Raw genomic sequence first — 22005 nt, 5'->3', positions numbered from 1 at the left:
TTACTTCCAGTGCCCCTTTTCGCGGCAGTAGAAGCATTGTGCTTCCTTTGGGTTTGAAGAAGGGGGAACGAGACATTTCTTGGTCCCACTTTAATAGGATCCATCAAGGGACTTTCCCTTGGTACCCTTCGAAGGGGTCTTCCTCTTCTTCCTCTTTCCCTGCCCAATTGCCATAACATGGGCTGTTGTAGGAGTAAGAGTAGAAGTAACAGCCGCCTTACCTTTAAGGCCACTTTTAGCGGTCCTTAAAAGTCCTTGAAGTTTGCTAAGTGTAACTTCCTCCTTGTTCATACGATAAGTCATACAAAACTGATATTAACTTGGAGGTAAGGAATAGAGAATGATATCAATCGTCATGTCCTCAGGGAAGTCCACATTAAGCTTCAGCAACCGGTCCACAAACCTTTGCATCTTCTGCAAGTGACCGGTGATGGGTTCACTATCCTTCATTCTGGCTGTTATCATAGAGGAGATGATTTCATACCTCTCATGACGCGCGCTCTAATGGTACTGATCCATCAGATCCAAATGCATCTCATATGGGTAGAAATCTTCATAGGATTTATGGAGTTCGGGATTCATGGTAGCCAACATGATGCAGGACACTTTGGTAGCATCCCTTCATGTGTAGTGTACTCTGCAATCTCCTCAGGAGTAGCAGTGGACTCATTGATAACCTTAAGCTCCTTATCAAGGACATATTCCTTATCCTCATAGCGGGTAATCATCCTGATGTTTCTATTCCATTTATTGAAGTTAGACCCATTAAAGGTGACTTTCCCACATAAGTTCATGAGGGAAAATGAGCCTGCAGGATTTGAGCCAGTAGTAGTGTTGGAAGACATCTGAAAGAAAGAAGGACAAGTTTAATTAGATGAAGAATCCTTAATAAGTAACCCAAATGAAATATTAAGGTTAGGACCCTACGAACTATTTCATAACTTGGAAGAGGGATGCCGTAATCCAAGCTATAAAATAATTGAAGGTAGGTAAATGATGATTTACCAATTTCCACCATTATAAACGAAATAAATTACTAAGTTTTTAATTGGATTTGAAACTCCTAGATCTTTTGAGATACATTGAACTTTCAATGGCATGTTTGAATCTCGATTGTGCCCTCTCAAGTTTGTGATTAAGATGCCGAGAATCACAAACAAGGTGTGAATAACCATGCAAATTGACTTGGTACCCTTAATTTAATCACCTAATCGATGTGCCGGTTAACCACACGCGCTCCACCGATCTATGATAAAACTTAAGTCACCCTTTTCCACTCTTACTAGTCCTAGTTAGTGTGCCGGTTAACCACACACGCTCCACTAATGACTTGGTAAAGTATAAAGTGTAATTTCATGGGTTAACACCTAATTCACGTTTTCTAAAGTAACTAAGATTGTGAATTAATAAAGGTTTAGTTACTTTATAATTTCATTATACTTTTAATGAGGATTTAGGTCCTATCCTACTCGTTTGGCTAACGACCCTCCACCAGTCAAGGAAACGGTGGGTGAGAGTGGACACCCATTAAACTGCCATTTTATAAGCAATAACCTTATACCCCCTTTATAGACCGGCTTCGTGAATGAGGCCTACTAACGATAAGACTGACTTATTCTTATACATATATATAATAAGTAAACTTTTAATATTATAGAAGTATAAGGGTTGAATTTTAAACTTTTAAAATTCCAAGGATATATTTGGAATTAAAGTATTAATGTGTGAGTCTTTACAAATTCCAAAACTTGAGGGAAAGTATTGAAACTATTCAAGACTTTTAATTTCATAACCTATGAGTTTTAATGGTCCATCAAAATGAAGATTCTTCATTTTATGTAACCTCTTATTCGTTAATGACACTTTAAATAAGTGACTTTTGGTTATCCATAACTTGAGGACAAGTTATGGACTCCATCACTAGCCATTAAGATCAAGAATTATACTACAAACAAATTACACATAATTCTTATGATCTTCTAAAAACTCATAAGAACATAAACATTCATATCAAAATTTAAAGAATCATATTAACACATATAAAACATGGAATTTTGATATTTGCCATTGTAAATGGAATAGCATAAACATTACACCATCTAAAACAAGTTTTAAAACGCCAAAATAGTTTAGGGTAATGTTTCTAGTCCATTTCTAACAGCAAAACTCGAAAAACTGCATTCTGGGGCTCCTACTCGTCGAGTGCAAGAACTTACTCGACGAGTAGGATGAATTTACACATGGACTCGACGAGTTCATGCTGCAGAGTGCAGATTTTTTAGCTTTTTCAACAAATTTGCATCAAGTATCAAGAAAACAAGCCTAGGCTCTGATACCACTGTATGGTTATGAGCATACTAACACTCCTATGGTGTACATGCAGCCCTAGAAACCTTGGATATATGTTTTCTCTAAAATACATGCAAATATGATTTCCAAGGTTCACAACCTAACTAGCATGTTGTGGGGTACTTGTAATACAAAACTTTAAGTAGAATAACATACCTTTTTTTTGTGGTTGATTGTTAGGGGTTTTGAGCCTAGCACCAATAGTGTGGATGCCTCAAGTGGTGTCACAAATCACCAAAACAAGTTGGAAGCTCTTGAGAGAATAAGAACACTTGTAGAAATCGGCTCACTCTTATGCTCACACACACTAGTGGCAATTCTAGAACCAAGGACTCCTCTATATAGTATGGAGGATTAGGGTTAAACCCTAATACCCATGACTCTTCATTTACCTAGGATCCATGGGTTAAAAGCTCCATGGACTATCCATGGACTCCATATACTTTTAGCCCATCCTAAATAAATCTTAGCCCAATCCATATATATAAATAAGATTCCATATTTAATTAGCTCCATTTTGATCACGAAATAAATTCTAAATTAATTATTGATCAATATTAATTAAATATTTATGATATCATATTAATATATTATAACTAATAATATATTAATATATCAGAAACATCTTATTCTCAAAAGTATATCCATACAAGTTGTCAGGTGAAGTGCAACCCAAATGGACCATGTTGGGTCGGGTCAAGTTGATACCAAATATAGTTCCAGACTTAGACACCTTATCCAACAAAGCTTCCATATCTTCACTCATGAAGGATACACTCGATATTAGGGTTTTGAAGGAGTGGATGTTGATTATAGGAGTCCCAAAGGTAAGTTAATTCCTTTAAATATGGGTGATACCCTAAAAATTAGGGATTGGCATCAGCCTACGTACGCCCCGCGTGCTCTTAGTACGCCCAACGTACTAGGTTCAACTCCATGACCATTTCATGCATAGTACGCACAACGTACACCCTGTACGTCCAACGTACCAGGCTCAACCTAAAAACCTTCCATCTTCAAATAGCCATAACTTATTTGTTCGAACTCCGATTTCGACGTTCTTTATATCCACAGAAAGGTGTCGAAAGGGCCCACAATAATATCTAGATGTATTGGACTGAGAGCTCCTCGAACAAAAATCCATTTATCATGAAAGAAACCGACCTATGACTTTTCCATGTTACTCTTTGGCCCAAAGCATAATCCAGAGGATTTAGGTCTCATAACCTTCATGTTTTTCTTCCAAAAGATCTAAACATCGCCTCCTCGAGGCCTTAAAGCTTTTATGGAATCGATTTTCGGTCCATGACCCTGAATCACATAAAGGCCCAAAACAGGGCGTTACATCATCCAAAACCACTGAGACGGGGACCTCATCTGTGCCACAGCCTCTCGGATGTAAACATCCGCCAAATTTTGAGCATATATGTTATTCTAAATAGGAATGAAATTCACACTCTTGGTCAATCGATCCACGATGACCCAAATTTATTCTACCAATTGCATGGTCCGCAATAGCTTCGTCATATAAACCATTGTAATCTCTTCCCATTTCCAAACAGGAACATCCAACGACTCTATTTTTCCGTGAGTTCGTTGATGCTTGACCTTGAATGTCCAACAAGTCAGGAACATCTCCACATACCATGCTACATCCCGCTTCATTTAAGGCCACTAATAATCAAGTCGGAGGCCTCTATACATCTTCGTCACTCCTAGATTAATTGAAAACATCGATTCATGCGCCTTGTCCATCAAAATATGTCACGTACCCCCGAAATATGGGACCCAAACTCTTCGTCTCTCCTAGATGAATAGAAAACATCGATATGCGCCTCGTCCATCAAAATATGTCACTTACCCCCGACTATCATAATAAAAAAGAGTACATCTGACCCACTATACACTCACTATTTCGACGCTCCTCTTTCATAGCCTCCACCGAGCCTCTCAGATATGCTCAAAGAGTGGGGTAATCACTGTCATCCTCGGAAAAACATCCCCAATGAGAATACTCGCCGCCTTACGGATAAGGGCATCAACCACCACGTTGGGCTTCCTCGGGTGAAAAAGGATCTCACAATCATAATCATTTACCGTATCGAGCCACCTGTGTTGCCTCAGGTTCAGATTTGGCCGATCCATCAAATACCTCAAACTCTTGTGGTACATGTAAATGATACAACGAACTCCATACAAGTAACGACGCAAAATCCTGATGGCTAAAACTATTGGATTAGGTGTCTAAGTCAATAAATAAATTAGTATTATCTTAAATTATTAGCAAAGTTCTTTTGGGTTGCCCTCAAACCTAGTAATTGAATAATATGAATTTTAGAGAGACAGAGAGAAAGACCGATTTATTGATTTATTATATGATTAATAAATAACAATAAATGAATTTATTAATATATTTTATTATATGATTAATAAATAGCAATAAATGAAATTATTAATATATTATAAAAATCATATATATATATATATATATATATATTAACTAAGACTAATAATATTTAATTAAGAATTAATCAGAAGTTAATTAAAATTATTTTTGGGGTTAATTGGATTAATTAAAAGTGCAAGGGTTAAAGTGTAATTGTTCAACAATTGAACAAGAGGTTCCAGAATCTTCCTCCCTTAAGGGTGAACGGTTTCTTGGAGACTAATCTTGGGTTTGTAGATTATCCGTTATAGATAAATAGGAAGTTGGATAATTAGTAAGTTGAATAAATAATATTTTATTCAGATTAAGGTTATCTATGGCTTCCAAGTTACACTATATATAGACCCCTTGGGATCTAAATTTCGGCCATTTTTTTATCATGGTTGTCAAAATCACGATCCTGGTCGTAGGATCGTACGATCCTACGATCATAGGTATGAAAAACGATCAGGATCGTAAAATGATCGTATTTGGGGTAGGATCGTAGGATCGAGATCCAATCCGATCCTACCTTCCCTTGAGTTTTTTTTTTTTTTTTTTTTTTTTTTTTTTTTTTTTTTTTTTTTTTTGGCAAATGAATTTTTTTACCATTTTATGTCTTTTACCCTTTACCAATCTATAATTTATCATTTTTTATTGTGACTTATGACTAATATTTTGAAGTTTTTATAACTTTTTAACAAAAAATTAAATGTTTGAAATATTTTTCATGATTAAATATTATAAATAAAAATTATATTTTATTTTGTGTGATCATAGGATCTCGATCCCGATCTTGCAAACCCAAAAATGATCCTAGGTAGGATCCTGATATTGACAACCTTGCTCTTTATTAACAAGGCATAGCCGAAATTTCATATCCCCTGTTCCCTCTCTTAAAGTCTCATAATTACTAAGGTTGGTGAGAACCATCATAGGCACAAAATTTATGGTGATAGCTTCCAAGTGACTATAAGAACAATTGGATATGATTTGTTTACTATTATAAATCAAAATGTATGTAATCTTCCTTTATGAATTCTTATTTTATTAGGGTATCGTAGTTTGATAATTCATAGTATATTGCCTTTATGTGAAATACATAGATCCCACAGGTTTCATGTGTCCTAATATGATTAATTGTTAATTGTTTTTCCGCTTAGAACATTATTGATTGTAACATACGTTATCCATCAGTGGTATCACAACATATGACTGTCTTTTATCTAACTGCATATTAGTGAATTGAACAAACAAAAAATTTTCAATTTTTGTAACTCACGACGTAAGAGTTGATTCTCACGACGTGAGATCTGATAAATTCGAATTTTTCGACTTTTATCTGCCTAATTTGTTTTGGATGTTTGTTATTTGGTGATTATTTGTTTTATATTTTTCCAAATCCGATTTTGCCTATTTATTTGATAATTAAATAAAAGCCTACAAATTAGGAGATAAATCTTTGACTTTATTAATTATTTGATTGATTAATATAATTAATTTTTAAATGTGTAAATGATTAATTCATATACTAATTAATTTTAATAATTAATGTCTGATCCCCAGTGTTCTAAAATTATATAAAACACACCTTATACAATATATATAATTAAAAGTTTAATATACTACATGTATAAGACAAATTTAGTCAAATCGCTAGTACGTCTCATTCACGAAGTCATACTATAAGAAGAGTTTAAGGACGCGGCTTATATAATGACCGTCATTAGGTATCCATTCTTACCCATCACTCTCTTGTTAGGTGGATGGTCGTTAGCCGAATGTATTTGATATGACATAATCTCATTATTAAGTATAATGATATAAAGTAACTAGACCATTTTTAAAATCTCACTCTTAGTCACTTTAGGAAAAATGTGAAAAGTATGCTAATCCATGAAAACACACACCATACTTTATATGTAGTTAGTGGTGCGTGTGTGGTTAACCGACACACTAATAGGGACTATAAAGAGATATGATGATGTCTTGAAAATTATCATTGTTGATGGAGCGTGTGTGGTTAACTGGCACATCAATGTGATATGGTAAATTACACCGAGGTTGTCAAACATGTTTGCATGGTTATGTACACCTCGTTTGTGATCCTTGACATCCCAGTCACAAAAGTGAGCATAATTTGAGATTAAACATGTCATTTATAAGAATTAGTGAATCTCAATAGATTAAGGAGTTCCATAAGATTGGAATTGGTAAAAGTCTCACCTATCTAAAATAGATTCAAATTTGATTACGACATCCCTCTTCAAAGTTCGAATCGAAAACGTGGATCCAAACTTTAATTAAAATTTATAGGTTAATAATTAAGGATAAAAATCAACTAAATTAAACTCTATTTTCTCCTAAATTTTAGATGTCTTATGAATATATAAATTGTCTTCCTCGTTCTTTTGGAAATGGTTTCCTTTTCATTATGAATATGATCTTCCACATTCTAATCAAGGTGAAAATATTTTCTCTTTTTTCGGGAAATGGTGGAACTGGACATCGTGATTTTTCAACTCTTCCTCCTTCTCCTTCAGTGATTCTCCCAACGTTGCGTTTTCTTCAAGTTGAAAGATACAAAACTACTCAAGCCCTATTGGCACGTAGACATCAAGATGGAAATTATGTGTGTGTGCATGTTCTGAAAATGAAGTCTTATATTGACAAGATGGATAGAATGGGTGTCGTTTTCCTACGGGAGTGATTCATTGATTTGGTTATTCTTTTGCTACCAAGTTTATATGAACAGTTCATTGAGAACTTTCATATGATGAACATCGATATGACCCTAATTGATCTGACCTAAATGTTGATTGTTGTTGAAAGATAAATGCTCAATAGCACATTTGAAGCAAATGTGCTCAAAGGGTATATGATTTCATGGGCATTGACAATGATGACAATGGTGGTACAAAAATATTTCTCTTCCCAATGGAAAAGGGTCACCCAAAGTCAAACAGTTTTATCGTATGGTAAAGAGAAAAAGCTAGTTCTGAGATAGTTCCATGTCTTAACCCCAAAGAGACAGTATGTTTCTATTTCCAATTGAAGGGACATTGGTTGCAAAGTAGCCCAAAGTACCTAAAAGATCTCATATATAGTGAAGTCAAGTTGTGTGACTCTACTTCACGTACACCCATTATCTAGCTCCATTAGACTTTTAATGCATCATGTGATGATCACATTTAATGTTATTGCAGGATCTAAGAGAAAAAAAGAAGCTTAAGCAGAATGAGCTAAATCTGATCATGGGAAATAGACTTTGGTCACATGGTTCGATGATCAAAATTTTGAGCTACTAATTAGGAGTTAGGATAATTTAATAGATTGTTATTGCTCTTAGAAGATGTATAGAAACATAGTTTCTATTTTATGTGTTGTAAGGAAAAGTTCCAACTTCTAAATTATTTTCAATAAAAGTGAAAATTTGGTTTCTCCGGTTGCCTCATTATATATTTATTTGCAATGACATTTATGAAAGTATTGGTTACATTTCTAATATTAGCAATATTAATTGTGGATTTGATTATTATGATATCGCTTGTGACATTGTCATACCTGACCAAGTGAAAAGAATTCTCATGTAGCACCTGGTTCCTGGTACGTATGACCTATCTAAGTATTTTACATTTTTAGCCTTGGACTCGACGAGTTGTAGGCCCGACTCGCCGAGTAGAGTTGGGATATTGAGCACGTTTAAGTTGGCGACTCGGCGAGTCCCCCCTGTCTGGATGAAACCCTAATTTCAAGGGTTTACACCCTATTTAAATCAACCTTATGCGCCCCAATCCCGACTCCTTCACCCTCAGAGCTCCTTATATCGACCTAACCCCCTTTTCTTGTGAGATTAAAGTGTTTTGGTGTGATTTCTTGAAGATTTTGAGAGAAGAAGGAGAGTAGACCAAGAGGAGAAGAAGGAGGCCAGATATCTTGGTGTTATTTCAGAGATTCATTGAGGTATAACTCAGTTTCCTTCTGTTTTTATGCTTAAAGTCCCTTAGAACACTATTAAAGTCCTTCTTGAACCATTTTCCAAGCTTAATTATGGATTAAGGATTGTAATGAGTTGATTAACCTCTAGATCTAGGCTTGTTTGAGCTCCAGAAGCTCATATCCATTTTAGCCTTTATTAAGCCTTAAATCCCCATCTTGTGCATGTATACACGTAAAGTTGGAAAGTTTACATGTAAAACCTACCCTAAGAGCCCAGATTTATGTATGGTATGAGCTGGATTCAAGCAGAATCGAGTATATAGTAATTGCATGTGAACGACTCGGCGAGTCGTTCATCGGACTTGGCGAGTCGAGTCGCGAGTCCCCGAGTTTTCCCCTTTTTCGTGTTTGCTGAGTGGAGTTGTGAGTCATGGGTGGACTCAGTGAGTCGGAAGCCAGACTCATCCATGGAGGGACTCGGCGAGTCAATGCCTTGACTTGGCGAGTCCAAGGCAATCTTCTTACCTCAAGAACAGACTCGGCGAGTGGTTCATGCAACTCGGCGAGTCGCAACTTAAAGTGTTCATCGGATGAAGATGAACTCGACGAGTTGTTCATGCAACTCGGCGAGTAGGATGAAGGACTTTTGGTCATCAGTTTAAAAGGAGAACTCGACGAGTCAATGCCTGACTCGACGAGTAGAGACGGGATTAAGGACAATCGAATGGGCAGGGACTCGACGAGTTGGCAAGTTAACTCGGCGAGTCGGGTCAACTGGAAGTTGACTTTGACTTGGTCAAGGGTAAAATGGTCATTTTACCCTAAGTACAGCTAGCAGTGTTTAACTGAACGTTTTCTGGGAATTATAGCCGGAGGACTTCCGGAACAGCAGCAGCAGCAGTAGACAGTCAGTTCCCGCTCAAATCAGCAGCTACTTTGAGGTGAGTTGCCTTCCAGTAGCAGTGGGTCTACGGCCACAATGCCGACCCACCAGTAGGAGTTGTGTGTTAGATGATTGTCTTTGTGATATTCGTCTAGGTTTGCTACCACCTGATATGTTATGTGCTAGCATGATATGTTATATGTGATAGTCGTAGAGTTCGGTTGTTAGGACCGAAGGGTAGTTCAGACACCCCATACATGTCTGATAATGTGTTATGTTATGATATATGTGATAGTAGCAGTAGGGGGTGAAATAGTCCCCAAGGATCGGTTGTTAGGACCGATGGGTAGTCAGCACCCCAGAATGGCTTGACACGGGTAGGACGGCACCCCATAATGGTTGCACGGGTAGTCGGCACCCCAGAATGGCCGTACCGGGTAGTCAGACACCCCATAATAGCCTGGCAGTATGTATGTTATGTGATTGTATGGTATGTGGTACGATGGGGGAACTCGCTAAGCTTCGTGCTTATAGTTTACAGTTTTGGTTTCAGGTACCTCTTTGTCGAAGGGGAGGGAGCTGGCGTGGTAGCGGCACATCATACACACACATTGTTTTCCGCATTTATGGGATTGTTCTGGGATTTATACTCTGACATTTTGATTGATTACATTTTTTGGTTTTCAGACATAGTATATGTTCTCAAAATGGTTTGATCAGACAATGTTTATTTGCAAATGATTTTACTAAATATTTATTGAAAAATGAAATTTTTTGGACGTGAAAAATGGGTCGTTACATCTCATCACCAACTGGACATATAGTTGGTAATCTACAAGTCGTATTGTATAGTATATGTGAATATTGTTCATTTGAGAACTATAACTAATTCATTGATTACATGTTTATGTGAGTCAGGTGAAAGACTAATGGATCTAGTACACGTTGATATGGATTATTTATATCCACCACAAAGGACGATAACTCTATTCGTCATAATTTTCTGATGTTTCAATAAATATGGTTGTGTTTATAATATTGAACATAATTTTGATACTTAGAAAAGATTCAAAAAGTAGTAGGACGAATAAGAAGAATCTATTAGACATAAAGATCAAAGCTTATCCAATCTGCAAGGAAATAAGAGTACTTTAAGTATCATTTTATGTGATCATCTTAATGATTGAGGAACAATATCATAATTTATCCTCGAAGAACATCTTAGTACAATTTTATGACTAAGAAAAGGAATCAAATATTGTTGGAATAGTTCAATCAAGAGAGGAGTCATACATTGTTTCCAGTCGAGTTTTAGAGTCATGCTATAGTTACTACAAATCATATCTTGAAACTTATTTCAAACTAAGAAGGTTTATAACACCTTGTGAAATGTGGAGTAATAATACTTTCTTACTATAACGGATTTAGAATTGGAGCTGTGATGTTTTCGTTAAAACAAAAGATAAATTGAGACTAGTTCTATGAAATGTTTTCTTGTCGGGAATCCACACAAACTTTTGAATATTTGTTTTAGCTCTTTAAGGAATGTTACTTGAAAGAAAAACTCATATGTGTAGAAGTCAATGACAGTCATATTGATCTAGAGATTTTCAAGAGTTAATCGGCAGTAAATATTTTAGTTATCACTAACACACGAAGCGAGACCATTATGTATTATTCAGTTTTTATGTATTTACATGTATCTAATGTTGCTATATATATATATATATATATATATATATATATATATATATATATATATATATATATATATATATATATGAATTACTAAATCCGAATACTTTCAAGTTCTTCCAAGTACCCGCTATTCAGTTTGTTGGCCGAACAAGTACCGAATAACAAATTCTATGATCTTAAGGTCTTTTATATAAATCAAAAAATATAAATTAATCCAATCACTTAAAAAAGGGTCCATTGTAACCCAACGTTTCAAAACTCCGTTGCATATAGACACAACACAAGAGAGCGAAAGGAGTTTACTTTACAATTTACATGGAACGACTCGGCTGACTCAGTTTTTTTATACGAGAGACTCACTCGCTGCAAAATCCATCCCCCAGATGGAGAGCTCACAGTCACACCACCAATTTTTAAAACCATTCCTTCCCGCCGACGATCATCGCTTCGAATTCGAACTCTACACCATCCCCGGTAGCTCCGGTAAGTCCTCTCTCCGTTCTTCTTTTCCCTTTCATGGAAACAAACCCTAACCCTAGTTCAATTCGTTTTTCTCTTTCTGTTTCAGCCTGGTTTTCTTGGGATAACATTCACGAAACCGAGAAAACTTCGCTCAAGGAGTTTTTCGACGGGGCTTCGTTTACTAGAAACCCTAGGGTGTATAAGGAGTATCGAGATTTCATTATTTCAAAGTATAGGGAAGATCCTTCTAGAAGGCTAACATTCTCCGAAGTCCGAAAATCGCTAGTCGGTGACGTCAATTATCTCCTGAAGGTGTTCCGGTTTCTCGAAAAGTGGGGGTTAATTAATTTCAGTGCGCCATCTCCGTCATCGGCGAGCGGTGGTGAAGATAATGATTTGGTTACGGAGGACGAGGAAGGGAGATGGAAAGTTAAGGTGGAGGAAGGGCCTCCTCATGGTGTTAGGGTTGTTGCAATTCCAAATTCGTTGAAGCCTGTTTCATTGCCGACTACTGTTAGCTATATCAATGGCTCTCATCTGGCTGAGAGCGATTTCAAAATGCCACCCCTTTCTTCTCATTCCGATGTTTACCAGGAATTGATCGATTTGGTCTGTGGAAATTGCAAGGAGCTGTGCGAGTCTGGTCATTACGAGTACACAAAGGTTTGATCACTTGATTTTGTTTTCTTTTTCTCTGTGTGTATACATGAATTGATAGATTATTCCATCTTTGATTCAGAAACCATAGTTATCAGATTATCTTTCCAGTTTACACATCTGATTTTATATACAGGACAAAACTTCCATCATTTGCATTAAGTGCTTTGAAAATGGAGCTTATGGGAAGAACAAATCCCTTGATGATTACAAGTTAATCGACTCCACTCCTGACAATAAGAACAATGCCACTCCATGGACAGAAGCAGAAACATTACTTCTTCTAGAATCCGTATTAAAGCATGGAGATGACTGGGATCTTGTAGCTCAAAATGTTCAAACCAAGAGTAAACTCGAGTGTATTTCAAAACTTATACAATTACCTTTCGGCCAACTTATGTTGGGACCCACATATGATAGATTCAGACACCAGGACACCAATATCAATCCAAACAACCAGAAAAAAGGACAAGTATGCCCTCCAGTACCACCACCTCAAGAAACTAAAGATATTGAACCCGAAAGCAAAATAGAACAAAATGGTGATGCTGATAGTGAAGCTCCCCCTCCAAAGAGAATATGCATTGAACCCATTTCAGATTCTTCACAGATTGACAATAAAGATGAACAAGTGGCACCATTGTTAGTTGCCCCTGAAGAACTTAAAGAAAAAGAAAGTCAAGTTTCTGATTTCAAGATTCAGAAGCAGCAAGATGGAGATTTAGAGGACAATTTTGTTGTGAAAAACGATTGTTCTAAAGTAGTCCCCAATGTCAGTCATTCACTTATGCAACAGGTATGTAGTATGTTGCTACTCTATAACCTATTAAACTACTTTTATTATTTGTTTATTTTTTTGCTTAAGAATATGATATGAAGTTATGAAATATTCATGAAAATGGGATCTGTTAGGTTGCTCGCATATCTGCTGTGGTTGGTCCACATGTTGCAGCTTCTGCTGCTGAGGCTGCAGTTACAGCTCTTTGTGAAGAAAATGAAATTCCAAAAGAAATATTTGATAATGAAGAAAATGACAATGAGCCTGAAAGGTTATTTATTATCTTTTTATCTCTCTTTTTTAAACATGTTATAATCAGTCATTTAGTCTGTAAATTGTAACAAATCAATATTTTATATCCTTTGTTTTTTTCAGGATTTCTCATGGCAATGATTCAGAGATGGAATCAGGTACATAAATTTGTAAACAGTTAGAACTTAACCTTAAAATCCCTCTTTTCATGACTTTTTCTATTAAATCATATATATAACCTATCAGATTTTAGAACTTTATACACTAAAGCATGTCTCATAAGAAAATGACTGATTTGTAACATGTTTAAAAAAGAGAGATAAAAAGATAAATTTTGAAATTTCGGCCAAAAATGTAATTTCTTTTGGACCAGACTTGTAAATTGTATAATCAGTCATTTAGTGTATAATGGCAAAAAGTGTAAATTTTGGACCAGATTTGTAATAAAATTTGAAATCTGGGCCAAAAATGTAATTTTTGAAAGTTGGATGACCTGTTGACCGGGTAAAATGGTTAAATTGAATACGATTATCGGTTTTTGGGACTTAATTGAATAAATAAAAGATATAAAGACTAAATCGATGTAAGGACTTTATTGCAGTTTTTCTCTAAGTAAAAAAGAAACAACACCTAACTTTATTGAAAAAAATGACTTTCTATATTTAGCAATTCTTTTTGTATCAAGTAAAAAACATCTGTATATATATTTTGTATATAGCTTTCCAGATTAAGTAAAAAAGAAACGACACCTAACTTTACACTATATACAGAAAAAGGTGTCATACCTTTACCGTTACGGATGAGAGCCACAAGTGCAACCGCGCTTGGTGCCGCAGCCGCGCACGCCAAATTATTAGCAATCCAAGAAGAGAGAGAAGTTGAACGGTTGGTGTCAACCATAATTAATACACAGGTGGGCCCCATTTTTATTTATTTATAATTCATCATGTTTAAGATAATTGACTAATAGTTAAAGATTTTCGGATTGAATAGTTGAAAAAGTTGCAGTATAAGATGGAGTTATTGAAAGAGGTGGAAGTGATAATGGAAAAAGAGTTTAGTCAAATGGCTGAGGTGGAGGAATCGTTGGTGGTGGAGCGAATGGAAGTGGTTGAGAAGGCGGTTGATGGCGGTGTAAGTAGGTGGAGGGATCGGACGGTGGTTAAGTCACAAGTAGAGATTATACTCTAGGTTAATATTTTTTTAATTTAGATTAGTTTTTTTTTGGGAAGTATTGATGTGTAAGAAAATGTAGAATTTGTATGAATGATAGTTTTATATTTGAGGATGGGTAAAGATTTGATTTTAGATGATTTGAATTTGTGTTGATTTTTTGGATGGGAAAATCTAGTGTGTGTGTGTGTGTTTAATTATTTTTTAGTTGAGTTTGAATTATAATAGATGATAAAAAAAAAAAGAGAGCCGAAAAGGTGATTTTATTGATGTAAATAGTTGTGATTTTATTTGTCTATGTTAAAAATAGAAAATCATATTTGTAGTGATGGTTTTTCAGTTTGAAACCAAATCAATATGAATTGTAAATTGTTTCTGGTTTGGCACTTAATTTTGGTTCGGAGAGTTGTTCTAAACCATAATAAGAAATATTTAGGAAGTTAACTATGTATTATTTTTTAGGAACGGAAACACAAATCTCTTCAATATTCTTCTAAAACTATATTACACTAGGATGATGTTCACTATATTAGTCGATTATTACTTCATCACCACAAATGTTTCATGTTAACCATACCGGTTGGTCTTATGGTTCTTTGATAGTTGCTAACGGGTTAGAGGTTTTTACTGGTTTATAAGTAAAATGGAACACCAAACATGTGGATTAATGACCAGGTCCAAGGGAGGGGTTGATCAAAAGCAAAATAAAGAACACTTTTGATTAGGAGGGAAAAACAATAGGGACCAAATCTGTAAAAAAAAAAAAATGGGGACCGAGTCCAAGGGTACAAAAGTTCAGGGAATCAGCTGAAGGTTCAAGAAAAAAAAATGATGTTTTCAGTTCTGATGGTAGAAAAGGCTCTTGTGATCATGCTTTGGAATGATTATACTTGTGTGTAGGTCTAACAAGTTATGGAACTTCAGAATTATAGCGGTAGTGTTTCAGCTCGGCAGTTAAGGAATTAGTGACTTGTTTGTTGGAATAGTGTCTAAGGCTGCAACTATATTAGACAAGTATTTGACCCGATTGTGCATGGTCCTTTTGAGTTGCCTTTACCATAGCAATTTGACATGATGATTTATTATGAGAGAATAAATATTATTAATATATTATGAGAATAATATAAGGAATAATAATATTGTTATTTGATTAACATAAGTCATAAATTAATTAGAATTAATTTGGTGACTTGAAGAGATTAATTAAATAAGAGGGTATAAACTGTCAATTGTTTGATAGTTACACTTTGGGCTGTAAATCCTTCTTGGATAGGGTTAGACGATTTCTAGGGCTTAGGGTAAGCCACAAATCGTCCAAGGGCTTATCTTGGAAAGGATTTGGATTGTTTGAGTAAAAGATTATCCAACTAGGGTTTAAGGGTGAACCCCTGTGAGCCTTACAAGTATAAATAGACCCTTGGGGCAAGGGAAATCGGCACCTCTACTAAAGCAAAGAAACCCTGGCCGATTTCTATTCCCTCTCCTCTCTCTCAAATCATCCTCTTGCTAGTTGGTGTTTGTAAGCCATTAGAGGAGTGACATTTGTGACTCTAAAGCTCCAAGAACTAGAAGATCAAACAAGTGTTTCAAGGTAAGCTTCTAACTCTGATTTTGTATTGTTCTTATTCTCCATTAGTCATTAGAAGTCTTGGATCCAATGCATGTTTAATTAGAGAAACCTAGATCCAAGCATTAGGGTTTGTATGTGCACATAGGAATGTTCATATGGCCAAAACCCATCAGTGGTATCAGAGCCTAGATTGGTTTCTATTAAATTGATGCATGATTGTTTATTTCTTGCTTGCAAAATTCGAATTTTGTGGTTCTGTGTCATGAACTCGACGAGTCCCATGGTGGACTCGACGAGTTGGCCTGGCTCGGCGAGTCCAGTTGGGAACTCGGCGAGTCCGAGCGTCAGGAAGAGCCAAAATCGAGATTTTTTGATATTTATCTTATGGAAACTTGTCTTTATCATATTAGATCAACCCTAATCCGATTTCGTGATACATATGACTATAATTTTGATCTAATTAAAGATATTTATCAATTAATAAAATATTTAATTTCCTTATGTGATAATTAATTAATTATTTTGATTAAATTGGTAAATTATTTTGCAAGAAATCATTAAATAAATCAAATATGGATAATTATGGAATTAATTGTTAATTAAGATTATTTGTTATTTGATCCTCCATGTTTTAAATGTTTTAAAACTTGCCCTCGAGTTTTGAAATTTATGTTTTGTGATTAAAAGTTTAATTTTGACAATTTAAATTTCAAACCCTAGAATTTTACAAGTTTAAAAAATTCAACCCTATACTAATATAATATTATAAGATTAATATATATATATATATATATATAACTAAAATGCTAGTCTTACCGTTAGTAGGCCTCATTCACGAAGCCGGTCTATAAGGTGGGTATAAGGTTGTTGCCTATAAAATGGCGCTTAATGGGTGTACACTCACGCCCACCGTTTGCTTGATCGGTGGAGGGTCGTTAGTCGAACGGGTAGGATAGGACAACCTCATCTCTCATTAAAAGTATAATATGAAATACAAAGTAACTACATGTTTTTCAAAAATTTCCCAATCTTAGTTACTTTAGGAAAAGTGAATTGATGCAATCCCATGAAATTACACTTTGCACCCTTGCTAAGAAGTTAGTGGAGCGTGTGTGGTTTACCGGCACACTAATTGGTCCTAAGCAAAGGTGGCAAAGGGTGATTCATTGTTTATCATAGTTCGATGGAGCGTGTGTGGTTTACCGGCACATCGAATAGGTGATCGTTACAATGAAGGCACCATGTGAATTTGCATGGTAATTCACACCCGCTTTGTGATCCTCGGTATCCCAGTCACAAACAAGAGGGGCATATCGAGATTTAAACATGCCATTGAAAAGTTTCAATGAATCTCATCTAGACCTAGGAATTCTCAATACATTTAGAGCTTAAAGTTATGTTTTCGTGATGGAGAATTAGTGAACCGTCATTCACTTATCTTCAAATTGTTTGCATGTTAGATTACGGTATCCCTTTTCTAATATGTAAACATTGTTGTTGGATCCTAGCCCTAATTTTCTTATTGGGTGATAATTAGGGATTCATATTCTAATCTATCTTTGTCCTTTCTATTTGTAGATGTCGAACGCAAACAACACTGCTGCTAGTTCATTCACATTGATGAGCCTTTGTCAAAAGGTCACTTTCGATGGGACGAACTTTAGCGAATGGATAAGATACATTCGCACTATTGCTCGCTATGAGGACAAGGAGTATGTCCTCTATGAGAAGCTCGAGAAAATCAACCCTGAAATCGCTACTCCGGCTGAAATGACCGCTTTTGAAACTCACGAGCGTGATGCAACGAAGGTACATTGCATCATGATAGCCACTATGAAGTCCGAATTCCAAAAGTCCTATGAGGACATGTACCCATACGAGATGCACCAAGACTTGTTGGAGAGATACCACCAAAATGCGAGACAAGAACGTTATGAGATTTTCACTAACATGATTTTCCGCTAAAATGGGTCATGGAGAGTCTCTTATCGTGCACCTGCAAAAGATGCAAAGGTATGTTGACCGTCTTCGCAAGTTGAATGTTGACTTTGGGGAAGACTTGGTGATCGACATGGTGCTTCACTCTTTGCCTCCAAGTTACAATCAATTTAGGATGACCTACCACATGAACAAAGAAGAGGTCACCCTAAGCAAGCTCCAAGGTCTCTTGAGGGTCGCTGAGAGCAACTTCAAGGACAAGTCTGTTGCACCAACTCCCAATCCACCCGCTGCTCCTGTTTTGGCTATTGGACAAGGAAGGGGAAAGAAGAGGAAGGCTTCATCTAAGAACCATTGCAAGGTGAAGTCCCGAGATGGTGCCTCTTCTAGTGGGACCAAAGTTGATCCTGCTAAACCCTTCCCCAACCCAAAGGAGGCAGAGTGCCACCACTGCCACAAGATAGGACATTAGAGAAGCTGCCCAGAGTACCTGCAAGCCATCAAGGAAGGAAAGATCAAGCCGTCTTTCGCAGGTATATACACAATTAAATCTAACGATTCATCTCATGCTATTTCTTGGGTTCTTGATACCGGTTGTGGTTACCACATTTGTTCTAATGTGCAGGGACTAAGAAGAAATAGGGACGTGGAGCCTGGAAGGATAGATCTAATCATGGGGAACAAAAGATCGTCGCCTGTGACCAAGATTGGAGTGTATTCTTTAGTCCTTAGGAATGGTTTATCTTTAAATTTGAACAATTGTTGCTATTTGCCAGAAATGGCTAGAAACATCATTTCATTTCATGGTTTGTTTAGACAAGGTTTTAGATTTTCTTTTAATAATGAGAATGGTTCTATTTTGGCTTATCTAAATGGTGTCTTTTATTTTGAAGCTATACCGTGTAATGGAATTTATGAAACCGTTATGATTGTAGATAACTTAGGAAATGATGTTTTATGCATGGATTCTTCCAATAGTATGGATAGAGCATCCTTGTGGCATTGTCGTCTTGGACATGTCAACAAGAAGCGCATAGCCCAACTCCAAAATGATGGAGTGTTGGAGTCGTTCGACCTTAGGGAAGATGACACATGCGAGTCTTGTTTACTTGGAAAAATGACTAAGTCACCCTTCACAAGTACGTGTGAAACGGGTGAGGGTCTATTGGACCTAATACATACCGATGTATGTGGACCATTTAGATCAACCAAGAAGGATGGGAACCGCTTCTATGTGACTTTTACCGATGACTATGGTAGATATGGGTATATCTACTTAATCAAGCAAAAGCCATAAACTTTTGAAAAGTTCAAAGAGTTCAAGAATGAAGTGGAGAATCAATTGGGCAGGAAAATCAAGATGATTCGATCCGATCGAGGAGGAGAGTACCTAAGTCTTGAATTCCACGATTATCTCAAGGAGTGTGGAATAGTTTCACAATTGACGCCACCTAGGACACCACAATTGAATGGTGTGGCAGAAAGGCGTAATCGAACCTTGTTGGACATGGTTCGCTCTATGATGAGTCGTGCTTCACTATCAATCTCTTTTTGGGGGTATGCCTTAGAGACTGCCGCCCATATCCTTAACCGAGTCCCTACTAAAAATGTTGCCAAAACACCTCACGAGATGTGGACAGGGAAAGCTCCCTCGTTGGCACATATCAAGGTTTGGGGTTGTGAGGCTTTCGTAAGACGAGATACTCACGACAAGCTCGAACCTCGTAGTGAGCAATGTATTTTCATCGGCTACCCGCAGAAATCCTTTGGATATCTCTTCTATAGACCGAAGGACAATGTTGTCTTTGTTGCGAGGAGAGGAGTTTTCCGAGAGCGAGAACTCATAAGCCAAGGAGGCAGTGGGAGGCAAATCGAGCTTGAAGAGATTCAAGAATCGATAGATGAAGGAACCTCTACCGCTGGCACTCAACCCGAGGAAGAAACTCCGGTTGAACCGATTGACGTATCATTACCTCTTAGTCGTTCCGAACGAGTTAGAGTTCAACCCCAGTTATATGGTTTTCATATTACTACCGAAGGGGACACGTATATTAGTGATGGTACACTAGTAAACCTTGATGAACCTAATAGCTATAAGGAAGCCATGGCAGGCCCGGAGTCTGCGAAATGGAAAGAGGCAATGGATAGCAAGATCCAATCCATGTATGCTAACCAAGTTTGGAATTTGGTTGATAATGTGCCCGGACGTAAGACTGTTGGGTGCAAATGGATCTTCAAGAAAAAGACCGACGTGGATGGAAACGTACACACATATAAGGCGCGATTGGTTGCGAAGGGCTTTACTCAAACTCCCGGAGTTGACTATGATGAGACCTTCTCACCAGTTGCGAAGATAAAGTCTATTAGAGTGATGCTAGCTATTGCCGCATTTCATGATTATGAGATTTGGCAAATGGATGTCAAGACCGCTTTCCTTAACGGAAAGTTGGCTGAGGATGTTTACATGGCTTAGCCAGAGGGGTTTGTGGATCCGAAACATCCGAATAGAGTGTGTAAGCTTGAGAAGTCCATTTATGGACTTAAGCAAGCATCTCGCAGATGGAATCTTTGCTTCGATGAGAAAGTCAAAGAGTTTGGATTTGTACGAAGCGAAGATGAATTGTGTGTATATGTCAAAGCCAGTGGGAGTATAGTAAGCTTCCTCGTTCTATATGTCGATGACATATTACTCATAGGAAACGACATCCCGACTCTGCAGGAGGTTAAGTCCTGGCTCAGGAAGTGCTTCGCTATGAAGGACCTCGGAGAGGCTTCTTATATTTTGGGAATAAGGATAGTAAGAGAAAGAAGTAAGAGACTAATAGGACTTAGTCAGAACACTTACTTATAGAAGGTACTAAAACGTTTTAGTATGGAAAACTCGAAGAAGGGAGAATTACCGATACAAAGTAATGCCAAGTTGAGTAAGACTCAAAGTCCGAGTACCGAAGCTGAAATAGCAGAAATGAGCCGAGTACCATACGCTTCCGCAGTTGGCTCAATCATGTATGTTATGACTTGTACTCGCCCTGATGTAGCCTTTGCTTTGAGCATGGTTAGCAGATATCAAGGGAATCCTGGTAGAGCTCATTGGATTGCGGTTAAGAATATCCTTAAGTACCTTTGGAGGACGAAGGAATGGTTCTTAGTCCTCGGAGGGAGTGATGACTTAAAGGTGCGAGGGTATAGTGACACCAGCTTTCAGACCGACAGGGACAACTACCGTTTGCAGTCGGGCTGGGTCTTTACCCTAAACGGAGGATTAGTAACTTGGAAAAGTTCCAAGCAGGAAACCGTAGATGATTCAACGTGCGAATCAGAGTACATTGCAGCAAGCGAAGCGTCGAAGGAGGCAATATGGTTGAAGAACTTCATCGGTGATCTTGGAGTTGTACCTGCCATAAAGGAGCCCATGGAAATTTTCTGTGATAATGAAGGATCGGTTGCCTTGGCTAAGGAACCGAGGGATATTGGTAGATCTCGACATATCGACAGAAAATATCACTTTATTAGACATCATGTAGAAGAGGGACAACTCGTAGTGAAGAGGATATCATCAGAAGATAACCCAACAAATCCATTTACGAAGGGACTGAGTAGGGTTAAGCACTTGCAGCATGCTAGGAGTATTGGGCTGAAGGATGATATTAGCATAGATTAGATAGTAGTAGAAACGTGTAATAGATAAATGTAATTAACATTTGATGATTAAATAAAGGAGTATTATTTATGAGTAATGTTACTGTCTTATGTTAATTGTTTAACTATTGTTTCATTTTGCATGTTTTGACTTCCAGAATAATTGAGTTTATTGAGAATAATCGAATTATTCAAATTGTCCACAATCGTTCATATGTTGGAAGTAGATATGAATGAAGATT

At 36.9% G+C, this 22005-nt stretch overlaps 1 protein-coding gene across 1 annotated transcript; it reads left to right on the top strand.

The window, feature by feature from the left end:
• The first annotated feature begins 11571 nt into the window (after positions 1-11571).
• SWI3A (SWITCH/sucrose nonfermenting 3A) lies at positions 11572-14751 on the top strand. Its single transcript, XM_079040084.1, has 7 exons — positions 11572-11777; positions 11863-12419; positions 12550-13209; positions 13326-13462; positions 13567-13601; positions 14214-14356; positions 14437-14751. Exons 1-7 carry the CDS (start codon positions 11678-11680, stop codon positions 14632-14634), a joined length of 1830 nt encoding a protein of 609 aa, XP_078896210.1. The 5' UTR covers positions 11572-11677; the 3' UTR covers positions 14635-14751.
• Positions 14752-22005: the final 7254 nt, after the last annotated feature.

This window comes from Lactuca serriola, chromosome 4 (assembly GCF_051521515.1).
Source record: "Lactuca serriola cultivar US96UC23 chromosome 4, Lser_US96UC23_V15, whole genome shotgun sequence".
Taxonomy (NCBI): domain Eukaryota; kingdom Viridiplantae; phylum Streptophyta; class Magnoliopsida; order Asterales; family Asteraceae; genus Lactuca; species Lactuca serriola.
The sequence above is the reverse complement of the archived record's forward strand: the minus strand, read 5'-3'. Positions and strand labels throughout refer to the sequence as shown.

Bases quoted from the DNA above. Each gene is read 5' to 3' on its own strand.
- SWI3A (XM_079040084.1), top strand. From the start codon at position 11,678: ATGGAGAGCTCACAGTCACACCACCAATTTTTAAAACCATTCCTTCCC. The intron at 12,420-12,549 runs GTTTGATCACTT...TTTTATATACAG, and splicing joins GTCATTACGAGTACACAAAG to GACAAAACTTCCATCATTTG. The intron at 13,602-14,213 runs GTACATAAATTT...CACTATATACAG, and splicing joins TGATTCAGAGATGGAATCAG to AAAAAGGTGTCATACCTTTA.